Raw genomic sequence first — 15,131 nt, 5'->3', positions numbered from 1 at the left:
AGGCAGATGGATCTCCGAATTTGAGGCCATTCTGGTCTACATAAGGAGTTCCAGGCTGTCAAAAATAGAAATAAAAATTGGTATAACCTTGCCAATTCTAGGGCCTAACCAAGAAACCACCAGCATTGGGCCTGTAAATGACAGGAAGGCAAATCGCTCAGGAGACATCAAATAGCAGATTCAAGGGCCGAGTTGTTGGAATATCCACAAATCACATTTTGTATTATGAGCACAGCATCTCAGGTCTGGTCTAATGCCAATAAATTAAGCTGTCAGCCTTCCCTCCCTGTGAGTGTTTTGATATAATCAGGCCACGTGCAGAAACCCACAGAAAGCTCTCACTCTCAGGGGAGCCTGCCACGCCTAGAGCACTAACGTGACAAAACAAACAAACAAACAAACAAAAAAAAACGGTTTGGGACAGCTATGTTCTGCTGCCCTGGGCCTTTATCTGCCTGGGACCACTAGGTGTCCGGTAGGACGTCCCGCCCCCAACCCACGCCGGAGCAGCTGACTGGAGGACACGGAGAGGGTCACGCAGCTCAGCCAATCCGGGGTGCCCGCCTTGCCCTGCCCCGCCTCTGACCTTCCAGCCTTGCTGCCGGCGAGATGCCGGCGCGGTGCGTCTGCTGCGGAGCTAGCCGCCGGCCGCACTTAGAGCATGTCCTCGCCCGGGGACCCGAGTCCCGTGGCTGGGGAGCTGCCCGGAGCTGGGCCGCAGGGGTGGGCGGCCGGAGGCGCGCTGCTGCTTTGCGGGCTGGCGGTACTGCTAGGCTGGGTCTGGCTGCGGTGGCAGCGCGCATGCGGCATCCCTCCGGGACCCGCACCCCGGCCACTCGTGGGTAACTTCGGGCACTTGCTGGTGCCACGCTTCCTGCGGCTGCAGTACTGGCTGGGTTCGGGCAGCCAGAAGGAGTCTGTGGGCCAGCACGTATTCCTGGCCAAGCTGGCCGATGTCTACGGCAAAGTCTTCAGCTTTTTCATCGGCCACCGCCTGGTGGTGGTCCTCAGCGACTTCCACAGCGTGCGCGAGGCGCTAGTGCAGCAGTCCGAAGTGTTCAGTGACCGCCCGCAGATGCCGCTCATATCCATCTTGACCAAGGAGAAGGGTGAGTGCGCTGTGGGCTCCGGATCCCCAGGACGGTTGGGGTTGCAGGTGACCACCTGCTCCTGCCTACCTGCACCCAGCCTTGCTCCGGGACCTGGGAGAGGAGCGGGAGGCGTGGCTTCTAGATTAAAGTCGGGGACGCATAGGAAAGTGAGGGAGGGGTTACCAACGTGTGAAAGCCAGGGCCACCTTCCTTTCTCAGTCTCAGATAAGGCCTCCCCACTGAAGTCTGACCCCCAACATTTCTAAACGTTGGCCATGTTAGAAAAGGGGGAAAACATTCTTTTCACCCAGAGACTTTCCATTGCAAAAGTATAAGAAGCTATGTTTCCTTAAGAACGTCCAGAAACTAAGCTAGGAGACTATTGAACTGGATGTGTTGGTTCAAGGCACTAATATTTTGGCAAAGAATGTGGCTGCTGTCTGCTCTTGTCTAAAGAATTTGCCTGAGGTTAAATTTAAAAGATACTGGCTAAAACTGGGCGTAGTGGCTCATGCCTTTAATCCCAGCACTTGGGAGGCAGAGGCAGGCGGGTCGCTGTGAGTTCGAGGCCAGCCTGGTCTACAAAGTGAGTCCAGAGAAACCCTGTCTCAAGAAACAAAAGATATTGACTAATTTGGGAGGGGGGGGCAAGAGGATAGATATTTCAAATAGCCTATTTATTATGCCCCAGGACTTCCGCTCTGTCCCCGTACTCCACGTGTATCTCCTTCAGCAGAAACGAGGGTGCTGATCTGTATCCTTCAGCCACCTGTCAATCCTGTATTCTGTCTTTACACAGCGAAGTCCAAGCCTGAAGCCATCACTTCATTGTAAATGGCATATGTGCTTCCGTTCAGGAGGGTGGCCCCAGACTTCACACTTTGATTATCCTATCTTTTTCCCCATTAGTTACTTTCCTATGGAAACTGCTCCCTTCAGGGCCTCAGAAAGGCCCTGGGATTGGAGGCACCTGTGATCTAGGGAGACCGGCGAGCACTGGGCTAAACGCAGGGAGAATTTGAATGCTGTGTAAAGTATAGTTCGTTCTTGTTCCTAAGACCGCTCCAGCCTCTGCAGAAAATAGAACATGATTGCTCTGGACTACACTGCATCTTATTGGGCTCTTGGCTAGGGATGGGTTCAGGATGGGCATATGACAGCCACCATGAAAGATACTTCTAGATTAAAATTCACTCTGAATGAAATCTGGACCAAGAATACCCAGCTGCTGTGTCCGCTAGTGAAGGAAGACCAGGAGATGCGTCTTTGGCGTCAACCTCCAGTGTTCTTTCCATCCCTCACCCAGTTTAAGAGGCAACTCCCTGTCTTTAGAGCCAGAGGCTGCAGTAAACAGACCAGCGTTCTGGCTTGTGTTCCAAGCCCTGAGACAGGAGAATCACTTCCGCTTTCTGCCTACCAGCGTAGGGCTGAGCTTCTGATTCAGCAGGAGGTAGTCAGTGGAATAAGGAAGAGAGTGGGGTACCCCAAGCCCGTCCTCTGGCCTCCTCATGTACCCGCCTACACGTGTTATCCACCCCCCAGTTATCTATACAGAAAAACATACTTTGTATTTATAGTTCACTTACAGGAATTATAGGCAAATCATAGAGAATTAAATGTGAAGAAAATCAAAACCTGGGGACTAGAGAAATGGCTCAGTGAGTAAGAGCGTTTGCTGTTGTTCTTCCAGAGGGCCTAGGTTCAGTTCCCAGCACCCACATGGCAGCTCACGACCATCTGTAACTCCAGTTCCAGGGAATCCAACACCCTCTTCTGGTCTCCGTAGGCACCAGGCACACACATGGTGCACATCCATACATTCAGATAAAACATGCATAGACAGAAATAAAAATAAATGCTTAAAAATAAACAAACAGAAATCTGTTCTCAAAGTCAACATCTTAAAATTTTATAAGAAAACGGCATGTTTCTGAATTTCTGGTAGAAAAGGGTTTCTAAAGTAAAACATTCAGCACAAATCATAACGAAGATGACGTGGACAGGCACAGTGGCACACACCTCTAGTCTCAGCAGTTAGGAGGCCGAGGCAGGAGGGTTGATGTAACTTCAAGGCCAGTGTAGGCTGCAACATGAGGGCTGGAGATATTGCTCGGCGGTTAGAAGAACATACTGCTCTTTCAGAGGACCCTTCAGTTCCAGCTCTCATGTCAGGAGGCTCTCAGCCACCTCTAACTCCAGCTGCAGGGCACCCAGTGCCTGCTTCTGGATCCCACAGGCATGCGCATGAACACATGGCACACAGCCACATACACACGATAAATAAATAGATTTATTTCTAAATTCACACATGGTATCTTTAAAATTAAAACTTATGCTTATAAATAATACCATTAAAAGTTAAAAAAAAACACATGATGAGAGAGGAAGTTGGCTATGAATTTAAAATATATAGGAAGAAAATCTCCATGCAGTAGTGTGACTCCTGAATAAGAAAGCTGTCTGTGTAAAGCTTCTGTGACCCACACTGACAATCACAGAACCACTAATGAAAACCACACGAGATACATTTCCTCCCTCTAGCGGCAAAAATAAAAATTGCAAGTACCAAGCAGGCAGCTGTTTTAAACAGATGATGCTTATATACTTGTGGATGTACTTTTGCCTACTTAACCTACTTAACCTACTTAACCTCCACTCTTAACCTACTTAAAATAATTTGGCAGTGTCGATTTGTGGTGCCCATGCCGCCACGGTACTGAGTCAAGGGCAAGGGACTGCGGATTTAATACACAGACACAGACACACACACACACACACACACACACACACACACACACACACACACACACACACACACACAAACAGTGGGTCCTTCATGTTAAGAGAGCAGCAGCAGTGGCAGTGGCAGCAGCTTTTATTCAGTGTCCAAAGAGTCTTTTTGTAGGCAGCAAAACAGGAATGCCACTCGATGGTGAAATCCCACAAGAGGTGATTGCACACAGGATGGAAAGTCCCGAGGAAGGGAGGGGTGCATTCTCAGAGCAGTAAACATGACTAGCTAACCAACATAAACACAGACGCGGAAGCTGCTAGAAACAGGACATGAAACAGCAAGACAGGCAGGCAGCCCAGTCAGGCCTGGTTCCTACATCTATTTATGTGAAGATTTACATATTGTATGGCTTATCGCTGCACCCCTGAAGATATTTACTGATGTCTGTAAAGTTTTGGAGGAGGAAGTCCATATTCATCCATGCATTTGTCTACATGAATGTTTATATTGATTGAGATGCTTCTTTTTCCCCCTGTTTCAGGGGTTGAGCCCTGGGATTTGTTTTGTTTTGTTTTGTTTTGTTTTGTTTTTGCATGCTAGTTATGCACTGTACTGCTGAGCTGAACCCCCACCCTTGGAAGACACCTTATAGAGGGACTTGGAGTATGAAAGAACTCAACAACAGAACCAGGCCTTTCTTTATTAACAGTTGTGTACTCCGCACCCCATGCTAAGGATTCAGAACATGGTGTGGGTGGGCTGAGTGTGGACTGTCCCCCATGGGCTCGTGTGTTTCAACACTTGGTCCTAAATCGTGATAGTGTTTGGGGGAAGTTGTAGACCCTCTAGGGGGTGGGTCCCAGTCAGAGGAAGCTGGTCCCTGGGCCTTCAGTGTGGATTAAAGTCAGTCTAGCCCCTAGTCCAAACTTTCTCCTTCCCGACAAAGGTCTAAGCAAGCAAGCTAACACTTGTGACTTGTGCTGCAAGGTGCTCACACCGCCACACATTTCCAGCCACCACGGGCTGTCCCCTCTCAAACCAGACGCAAAAGAAATCCTCTCTTCCTTAAGGAACTTCCTTTAAGGTATTTGCTCACAGCGACAAGCAAGGTAACCAGTGTGTGTGGGAAGAGAGATGCTGTGACCTGCACAGCTTTGGAGTTGACCCAACTAGGGCTAGGGACAAATGAAGAAAGGACAGACACTCGTAGTGTAGAGCGGGGATCTGGCGGTGGGGATGCACAGCCAGCTGCCAGGAATCTCAATGCATTTATTTATTTTATGCTTCTGAACCGAGGAGGCAGGGTTATTGCACACAGAGGAGCAAAGGAGGCAGGATCAGCTCATTTTGCTAAGAGGTCTCTATGGAGGAGCAGTTTCAGGCTGTCAGCATCAGGAAGGAGGAAGCTGTACTCAGTACTTCCTGAACACATCCACACGTGGACCAGAGGAAGGCTTTTGCTGTTTCTTTGAACCTGATTGGGGGGGAGTGGGGAGGCTTTGCTGCTTCTTAGTATGAGACATCCGGGTCCTTAACTTGGCCATGCTCATGTCCGCAACACACATTTGCTCAGGACTTCATCCGCTCCCAGCAGGAAGGAAAACAGGCTAAGATGATAAAGGACACCTTGGAAATGAGAGGGATGAAGTGGGTGGCAGGAAGTCAGGAGCATTTGGTAACAGTTGGCACCTCCAGGAGCAGCTCTGTTGGGTCTCGTGTTGGGAGACAGATATGTTAGGATCAGCTAGGATGCAGCTGTTGATGCTCGTGATGAGTACAAGCTCCGGCAGCTGGAGTAGCCAGCACTGTGCCAGAGGCCAGAACGGTGTGGGCTCTGCTCGTGTGTCTGTCTGCTGCTGTGGTTGTACTTCTGTTCACAGGGTTTGGAAGATGTGTGCTTTGAGTATGGGTGCTTTTTGTTTGAAAGGTTTTCTAAGCCTGAATCTACTGCTTTGAAATGTAAAGCTATTTAAGTGTACAATAAGTTTAGACATCAAAACCCTTTACTTTTCATTTTGGCAAGAGTTACAATAAATAATAACAACTTTATAGCAAATTATCCTAATTTAGACTCAGCTTTTATTGGAAACAAATGTCTTTTTAATGAAGCTTGACTGGTTGTCTTTATTTACATTTGGTCCGGAGACTTGGAAATACAAAATATACCTCCTGATAGGTCCCGTTTGCTCTTCCCAGGCCTTGCTTTCACCTTCCTCTCTGCCCTTTGCAGGAATTGTGTTTGCACACTATGGTCCAATATGGAAACAGCAGAGGAAATTCTCCCATTCAACCCTTCGCCATTTTGGCTTGGGAAAGCTTAGCCTGGAGCCCAAGATTATTGAGGAGCTCAAGTACGTAAAAGAAGAAATGGAAAAGTATGGCGACGCCCCCTTCAGCCCTTTCCCAATCATCAGCAATGCCGTCTCTAACATCATCTGCTCCCTGTGCTTCGGCCAGCGCTTTGACTACACCAACAGGGAATTTAAAAAGGTTCTGGATTTCATGTCTCGGGGGTTAGAAATCTGCCTGCACAGCCAGCTCTTCCTCATCAACATATGCCCCTGGTTTTACTACCTTCCCTTTGGGCCATTTAAGGAACTCAGGCAAATTGAAAGGGACATAACCTGCTTCCTTAAAAACATCATCAAAGAGCATCAGGAGTCTCTGGATGCCAGCAACCCCCAGGACTTCATAGACATGTACCTTCTGCACATGGCAGAGGAGAGGAAGAGCGGCGGCGGTGGCAGCAGCTTCACCGAGGATTACCTGTTCTACATCATCGGGGACCTCTTCATCGCCGGCACCGACACCACGACCAACTCTCTGCTTTGGTGCCTGCTGTATATGTCACTGAACCCCAGCGTGCAAAGTAATTGATAGATTTGTTCTTTACTCAGGGTAAAGGCAGGTAGTAGCCTCTGTGATCTGCTGGCTCCAGGTACTCAGGGCTCCAGGTTGGGAAAACAAAACGAGCACCTGCATTTTATAGGAAGTTTAAGACATGAACAGTAAAGCCTCGGATTTCTAGATGGGCTAGTGCCATAGCTTGCTTGCCCCTGCTTCCAGCTCTGGAGTTCGGTTCCCTGTGAAATCTGTGAGAGTAAGGGATGGTTAAGGAAGTAGGGTGTTTTAGAGCTAAGGGCATCATAATGCTCATCTTGCTGTAAAAATGGAGAATACAAGCCCAAAAGAGTCAGTGAAAGTCGCAGCTGGAACAGCCACATTAGCCCCCAGGAGATGGCGGGTGGCAATGGCAGTAAATGCTGGGTCAATAGGGGAGCGAGATATACTGGTTTCTACCTCAGCCCTAAGTGTTCACTACAAACTTAGTCACTTAAACAAACCTGAATTTGCTGTAAGTCAGAAGTATGACATTTGCTTCACTGGCGTAAAGGTAGGGTGTTGCCTGGGCTGTGCTGATCTTGCAGGCCCCAGAGGAACATTCTTTCCCTTACTGTCTCAGGCTTTTCCAACTTCGGGTCCTCATCTCCTCCATCTTCGGAGCCAGGGAGCTGCACCACTATGATCTCCTTCTGACTAAAGTCAGCTGGGCAGGACTATCTGATTGTAACACCCATGTTACGTGGTGATGGGTACATGCCCTGAGACTATGTCACTAGATGATTTCATCATTATCCAAGCATCACAGAGTACACATAAACTAAGGTAACCGCAGGGTCACTAGGCAACGTAACCTTACAGGACCACGCCTGTTGATGTGGTCTGTGATTGACTAACATGTTTTCCCGCAGCATAAAACTGCACTTAGCTGGGGATACACCTCAGGATGTGTTCCCCATGTTTAGTATAGTCCCTTGTGCCATGTGCTGTCACGTGATATGATTTGAAAGTATCTCCCAAAGGTCCATGTGCTATAAGTTTGGTCCTCAGTGGTGTCATATCGAGGCCATAGAATCTTTGAGATAACCTGCAGCAAGACAATTAGTCATAGGAGCTTGAGAAAGCTTAGTCTGCACCCCAAGATTTTTTAGGAGTTCTAGTATGTAAAGGAAGAAATATTAAGGCATGGTTGAATGCCTTTCCCACGCTCTCTCTCACATCCTCAAACAGGTTAATGTAGTACTTATGGGAACCTAGTCAGTACCCGTAAGCATGGGTTAGTGTAAAATGGGTGGCCTTGCCTCCCCCCCTCCCCTACCCGGGGCCCCTCTGGATTCCTTCTTGCCATATGACCTCTCCCTCCCACCATGCTGTCTGCCATGCTATGATGTAACCAAAGAGGAGCTTCTGAAACTGTGAGCTAAGGGTTTCTCTACAAAACACCCAGCTGCAAGTGTTCTGCTACAGAGACTGAACACAGAGAGGCCAGGGATGGAGTGGTGAACTCCGTGAAGGTTCTGTCTTCTTTTTCTTACCACGGACGTCATGGTGGCGACCTACTTTAACGAGCTACTACTAAGCCACAGACTGACTATCCCCAAAATTAGATGCTTAAAACAACAGCTTTTATTATTTTATGAGATGTTGAAATATCAAGAGTCCACGTGGGTGAGGGGTACATGTCTATAAACCCAGTGCTGACCAGCATTGAAAGGCTGTGACAAAGCATGGCTAGTAATTAGGTGACCAGAGAGAAGCGTTTGGGCTCGTGGCTTCAGTCTGTGGCTAGTCGGCTCTCTTGCAGCGGGGCCTGTGGTAAGGCAGTGCATTGTGGTGAGGAGTTTCCTTGGGGCAGGAAAAAACCAGAGGTGCCATGGTAGAGCCATTCTGTTCAAGGACACACTCCCCAACCTAAATCTTCCCACAAGGTCCCCCCCCCCCCCCATAATGACACCACTGTAGGGAACAGTCCTGCAACCATAGGCTTTTGAGGGCTGTTCTCAACTATATATAGTAAACCCAAAGGGGAGGTTTGTTGGGTATTAATTTGGACTTTCGCATAGTGTTAGAGCTTAAAAGAGTCACATGAGAGTTTAACGTTGAATGCCCCTGAGTGTAGAGTGTGGTTCCTTTTGCCCAGTCTATTGTGCTTTCCTCCAAAGCCCCAGTGTGCCAGAGCCCCACCCCCAATGGTTTGTCCTGTCCACCAACCCCAACTCAGGCCACCATTGCCAGCTGAGCCCTTGGTGGGTAAAGTTTGCATAACATTGCTGACTCAACTCTCCTGTGGTTTGTTCTTTCGCTTTTGCATAGAAAAGGTTCATGAAGAAATTGAAAAAGTCATTGGTCGTGATCGCGTACCTTCCCTCACAGACAAGGCCCAGATGCCGTACACAGAAGCCACCATCATGGAGGTACAGAGGTTATCCATGGTGGTGCCGCTCGCCATTCCTCACATGACCTCAGAGGAAACAGGCAAGTCTGGATCTGCTGTCGCTGCATGCCCCTCATGGAAGTCCTCCTCCGACTGTGGGGAGGGGGTGTGGTCACCTCAGAGCTAGGTCAGGGGTTATTTCAACCCTTAACTGCCATCATTGGCTCAGGAACTGTAGTCACCAGTGGGAGTCTTCTGGCCTCCAGGGCACGAATACTTATGCCACCAACTCGGATGACGCCGTCCTTCAAGTCAGCTGTCCTGCAGGAGAAACTGGCGTTGAAGGGACCCATCTAGTCTGTCCTTAGATGTCAGAGGAGCAGCCAGTGTAAATGTAGAACTCAGCGTTTTGGCTAGAAGTTAGCCCCCTTTGGTTTCTAAAATTCTGTAACCTAAGTGTAGTTATTTAAAAGTGGGAATGTTCCAGCCTGATTCTAGGGTCACCAACTTTAACCTGTCACCGGCTGGGACATTTGTCCACCTGGTGGAGTCCACGGTGTCTTTTATCCTCCCCTTTATAAGGCGGGGTGCCCCACACCTGTAATCTCAGCCCTTGGGAGACTGAGGCAGGAGAATTGTGACTTCAGGGACAACTCTGTTTCCAAGAGGCAGAGAGGTAGAGGCTGATGGGGAGGGCAGGTTTAAGGCTTCTGGAGGCATCCCCGGGTGCACATTAGAAGCACCAGTGAAGAGAGAGCACCTGCAGCATATACCGCTTAAGCCTGCCAGCTGGTAGTGCTTGGGAGCTGAGTTCTCTGCAGAGCTTTCATCTTAGTTTGCCTCCCTATTCTGTGCTGGATAGTTTTATGTCAACTTGACACAAGCTAAAGTCATCTGGGGGAAGGGAACCTGAATTAAGAAAATGCCTCCGTAGGAGTGGGCTGTAGGGAAGCCTGTAGGACAGTGGTTCTCACCATTCCTAGTGCTGAGACCCTTTAGTACAATTCCTCATGTTTTGGTGACCTCTCAACCATAAAATTATTTTTGTTGCTACTTTGTAACTAATTTTGCTACCATTAGAAATTGTAATTTTTTTTTAAAAGTTCAGTGTCTGATATTTCTGATGGTCTTAGCGCCCCCTGTGAAAGGGTTGTTGGACTCCCAAAAAGGTCTCCACCCACAAAGTGAGAAACCCTGCTATAGAGTATTTTCTTATTTATGATTGATGGGGCAGGGGGTGTATAGCCTATTGTGGGTGGTGCCATCCCCAGGGCTGATGGTCCTGGGTTCTATAAGAAAGCAGGCTGAGCAGTTCATAAGAAGCAAGCCAGTAAGCAGCACCCTTCCAAGATTTTAACAGTCTATCTAGGCTCATTGATTCAACACCTAGCCCCACTCCTCCTGTCTCAGGTTGGGTCTTGGGTGGAGCAGAGAAAAAGTCCTAGTTCATATGATCTTATCTCCTTTCTCAGGCATCTCAGAGTTTGGTCGCAGCCAACTACAGTGTTAAGCGGGTAAATATTTTCACCCTCACACAGTGAGGTTTGAAGAGAACTGTTAGCGAGAGCGTAGCACTGACTTGGTTCTCGCTTGTTGTCTACAGTCCTCCAAGGATACACCATTCCTAAAGGCACAGTGGTCCTACCCAACTTGTGGTCAGTACACAGAGACCCAGCCATTTGGGAGAAGCCAGATGACTTCTGCCCTGATCGATTTCTGGATGACCAAGGACAACTTTTGAAAAGAGAAACTTTTATTCCTTTTGGGATAGGTCAGTTATACCCTGGTTTAATATTTGGTGTTAAATTCATCATTATTGGGTGTGTGTGTGTGTGTGTGTGTGTGTGTGTGTGTGTGTGTGTGTGTGTGTTGTGGTCTTCCTTCTCCCAAGTGTGTGTGTCTGTGTGTGTGTATTGTGGCCTTCCCTTCCCCTAGGTGTTGTTGGCCACCTACCCACGAGGACAAAGGGAGCAGAGGCAACAAATGGGGTTTGGATGGCTCTGAGTACAACAGAGAAAACTTGCAGGAATCAGGTTCAGAGAGGCAGCTCATTTTATTGTTTCAGAGGTGAGGTATATAAGGGTTCTTAGGGTAGGAAGGACACAGTACCTAATTTATTCTATGGTCAGGGGGAAAGAGTGGGACTCATATGCTTCGTCACAAAGTGTAAGAGGCTCTGTTGCAAGGCCATCCTCCAAGTAAGGTCAGGCAGGCATCTGTACCGAGAGGTGCTCGTCAGATAAGGTCAGGCAAAGAAGAGGAAACCCCACTGGGAAAGGAAGTCCTCCATTCTGCGGCAAGCTGGAAGAGCTATCCAGACATGGGGGACTGCAGCCTTAATAGCAGGGTCTTCCAACAGTGCGTGTTGGAGATGTGTATATGTGAGGGTAGGTGTAGGGATCAGATCAGAAGACAGCTTGAAGGAACTGGTTCTTATCTACTGAGTTACCTTTTTTTTTTTTCTTCAAAAACTAAAACCAAAAGTGGAGCTATGGACAGAGGTTACTCAACAGTGCAGTGTTCTGTTTGCCTTGCGTGTGTGAGCTCCAATTCTATCCCCAGGGAGAAAGAAGGAAGGAAGGCCGGGGGCGGGGCTGAAGGGGGCGGGGCTGAAGGGGGCGGGGCGGGGCTGCTTCTTTATGACTAGAGCTCTTCTCTTCCTGGTTATTAGGCTCTTTGGGGCCTGAAAAGCAGGGAGGTTAGGAACTATTGGAGTTAAGAACAGCTTTTTTTTTTTTAACATTACTGTTTATTTACTTACTTATTTTATTTGTGCATTTGTGGCGGTGAGGGACGTGTAGCTCACAGGACAACTCAAAGCTGGTAGCTCTCTCCTTCCACCATGTGGGTCCCCGGGATTGAACTCAGGTGGTCAGGTCTGAGCAAGCGCTTCTACCATGTTACAGCTCCCCCCACCCCCACCCCCTGCCACCCTCCCCCACCCCCATCCCCGCCCCCATCCCTGCCCCCACCTCCACCCCCACATCTGCTAGGCTCAGGTAGTCAGGTCTTTCTTTAGGTTCCTAGACTAAGGCACACAGGGTGCTTTCTGTGGTAACAAGAAAGTTCCAGAAACTTTCATCTCACTTTCTTCCCTGTAGTCCTCCAGGTGACAGGGAAGGTGAGGAAGTGGGAAGGTAGGGTGGCCGCCGCTGCAGATCCATGCCTAGTTCCTGTCTTTGTGACTAGGAGGTCAAAGGTGAACCGGTGTGGACAGATAAACTGAAGGAGACCGTGGTTTATGTGGTGATTTTGCTTTTAAACCCTCCACAGACTCCAGTTAGACACCAGCTACGAAAGAACAGGATGTGTCATAATTGTCCCTTCCCTGCTCTCACTTTCAGGGAAGCGGGTGTGCATGGGAGAGCAGCTGGCAAAGATGGAATTATTCCTGGTGTTCGTGAGCCTCATGCAGAGTTTCACCTTTGCTTTACCCGAGGGTTCCGAGAAGCCCGCCATGACTGGGAGATTTGGTCTAACACTAGCCCCACACCCATTTAACGTAACTGTCTCAAAGAGATGAAGATGCTACTGAGAAGAGAGGAGGGGACGGCAGCCAATATGTGTCCTAGACAGCCTTCCCGCTGCTGGTGAGCCCGGGCCCATCAACTCGGCATGTGAGAAGTTCCAGATGAGAGACGGAGAGGGCTCCTCAGCAGGACTCCTCGCATGGCAGGGATGCCCACGGCCCGCAGGGAAGCATGGAAGCAGCCTCCATTGTCCCATGGTAAAAAGAGGATAACGGGATTTCTGTCCACTTCTCAACTCTGAGGGGACTGAATGCATCATGCATCTCTGCTGTTAGTTAGCAAATGCAATTCAGGAGTAGACCTCCTTCAGACCTTTCGATGCCCCTGACAATGGGGAGTGTGTTCAGCATGGACACCTGGTTGGAAAGGGATGCAGACCTAGGTTAATATTGAGGCAGACGTATTTACTGTCTGTCTTATCTTGTCTTTTTTTTTTTTTTTTTTTTTTAGTATAGATTCAGTGTCACTTTCTTTGGGCTTATCTTACGAGTATCTTTTTTGTTTAGGGCTGGGCTCTTTACTTTTTATGGAGCTAAGATGAGTTGACCCCTTGCCCAGTTTGTTGAGGAAAAGCAAAGCATCTCTTGAGGTTATTGTCTACCCGTGTGTCTGCTGCTGTGTGAGCCACGAGCCTGGCTACACAGTACAGGTCCACCTTGCTCAACTGAGTACAAGAGGTACAGCTCTGCCTGGTTTGGACCCTGGATCCTGGACTCAGGAATTTGATAATGGAATTGTGGAATTGGTCAAGAAGTGATTTCTCATTCCAATGACTTTGAACCCTCATCTCCTGTTGTGTCACCAGCCATAGTATTACTGATTCAAATACTCTCCAAAACAAGAAGCCATTTCTTCATAGGACATCCCTCTAAAGGCTCCTTCAAGGGCCGTGTGGGATTGTGGAAATGTATTTATCATATTGGCCTTTTGCTGCCCAGGATGAGGCTGATTGGTGGTGAAGCCATCCTTCACAGTCAACAGTGTACATCTCAGTGTGTTGGTGCAGTCTTCACACCAAGGGAGCTGAGGCTTTGCATTGCCAAGGCCGATCGTTAAGAAGTGCCATTACCAGGTCTCTAAGATACTCAGCCTGTGAGCCCCTCTCAGTATTGCCTCCATATGGTCCTGAAGCTGGCCTCAGGCGCCTGTGCTCACCCTCATCCCAGTGGACTCTTTGGGCCAGGCTTCACGCTGCTGCCTCCTCACTATGCCTTACCCATGTGGATGCCCAGACAACTTGGGAGTGAGTCAGTGAAGGTGGTCAGGGGAAATGCCCACCTCTGGGTTCATTACTGTCAGTCCAGGATAGTTTTAAAACACAGTATAGTTTGCCCTACCTGTGTAAGCCAGTGTTCAAAACTGTACTAAACTTTCGTTTATCGTTTAACCCTTTTAGGCAAATTTAGGATGATGCCTTAGTTGCTGAAACATAATACACAATGAAAGCTTCCAGTAGCTTCCCGCTGGCCACACCCACAGGCTTCTGCCCAGGTGCCCTAAATGCTTACTGAGGGAAAATAACAGCTGCCGAATAAGAGTCTCATGTGAGGAAGAAAGGAAGTGTGGAATATTATATAACCAAGTATTGATTAACTTTTTGATCCTGCATTTTCTGTATTTTCTGCCACACTTTTCCTTCTCATACATTATAAGCATTTTTAGAATAAATAGATAGATGAATGAAATACAGGCTGATCTTTAGGTGTCTTGAAGATCGTTTTTAGGCCAGCATACTGCGTGTAGAGGGACTGAGACAGCATACGCTGCGCATGAGGTGGTGCACGAATAGGTTATACTGTTGCCTGAGCATCATACTTTGTCCTGATCTGAAGGTCGTGTGATTTTTAAACCTTGGCATTTGCAAGCCCCGTCTTCCTTGACTCACACAAAGATTTCTAGACCTCCTAACCAAAGACTTCATGTCGTACTTGAAAAGGACTTCTGTCTTCAGTGAGATGACATCAGAATTCCAAGTTTACCCAGCAGTTTAATATCCGGTGCCTCAAGCTGTAGCACTTTGAAAACCCCTTTACATGTCTAGTACAAAAGGCCTGTGCTTTTCCCAAACCTGCTGATATTTTACCATTTTGCACTTCACCTGAAATGTGAAAAATAACTGTAGTCAGTTTTCTAAGCCTAACAAAGTCTAGACCTCATCTTTAATGGAGCTCTTGGAACTCTTATTAAACCTTTTATTCTAATGAAGAGGGTGTCATATCTGGTTTGTGTTTGTCGTTAGTTGCTTAGCAGTTGGTTTTATGAAATCTTAGTCAAAATGAAAGAGGAAGCAGACCTCCACAGAAAAGATTCCACAATGTCGTGCAGGCATGGCCTAGAGTGACTCTTTTTAAAATATGACACTCGGAGGACCTGGTACAAACAGATGCCCAAGCAAGCCAGATGTTCTTATAATTCATTTTATGTGTGTGAATGTTTTGCCTGAATGCACATCTGTGCACTACATGTGTGCTTAGTGTCACAGAGGCCAGAAGAGGATGTCACCCCTAGGACTGGAGTTACAGATGGTTGTGAGCTGCCATATAGGTGCTAAGAGTTGAACC

General features: G+C 48.1%; 1 protein-coding gene across 2 annotated transcripts; it reads left to right on the top strand.

The window, feature by feature from the left end:
* The first annotated feature begins 587 nt into the window (after positions 1–587).
* Positions 588–14,775, top strand: CYP2U1 (cytochrome P450 family 2 subfamily U member 1). 2 transcript variants are annotated; one of them, XM_084757838.1, is made up of 5 exons: positions 588–1,109; positions 6,056–6,694; positions 8,980–9,141; positions 10,644–10,811; positions 13,077–14,775. In XM_084757838.1, exons 1-5 carry the CDS (start codon positions 662–664, stop codon positions 13,109–13,111), a joined length of 1,452 nt encoding a protein of 483 aa, XP_084613964.1. In that variant the 5' UTR covers positions 588–661; the 3' UTR covers positions 13,112–14,775. The 2 variants fall into 2 exon arrangements, with proteins under 2 accessions (XP_084613964.1, XP_084613963.1); XM_084757837.1 differs by having other exon boundaries at positions 12,385–14,775.
* The last annotated feature ends 356 nt before the right edge of the window (positions 14,776–15,131 follow it).

This window comes from Acomys minous (genome assembly GCF_964271855.1).
Source record: "Acomys minous genome assembly, chromosome: 14".
Taxonomy (NCBI): Eukaryota; Metazoa; Chordata; class Mammalia; order Rodentia; family Muridae; genus Acomys; species Acomys minous.
Note: the sequence above shows the minus strand (reverse complement) of the source record. Positions and strands in the feature narration are given on the sequence as shown.

Coding starts and splice junctions, on each gene's coding strand:
- CYP2U1 (XM_084757837.1), top strand. CDS start 662: ATGTCCTCGCCCGGGGACCCGAGTCCCGTGGCTGGGGAGCTGCCCGGA. Junction 6,695..8,979: donor ACTGAACCCCAGCGTGCAAA/GTAATTGATAGA, acceptor GCTTTTGCATAG/AAAAGGTTCATGAAGAAATT. Junction 9,142..10,643: donor CATGACCTCAGAGGAAACAG/GCAAGTCTGGAT, acceptor TGTTGTCTACAG/TCCTCCAAGGATACACCATT.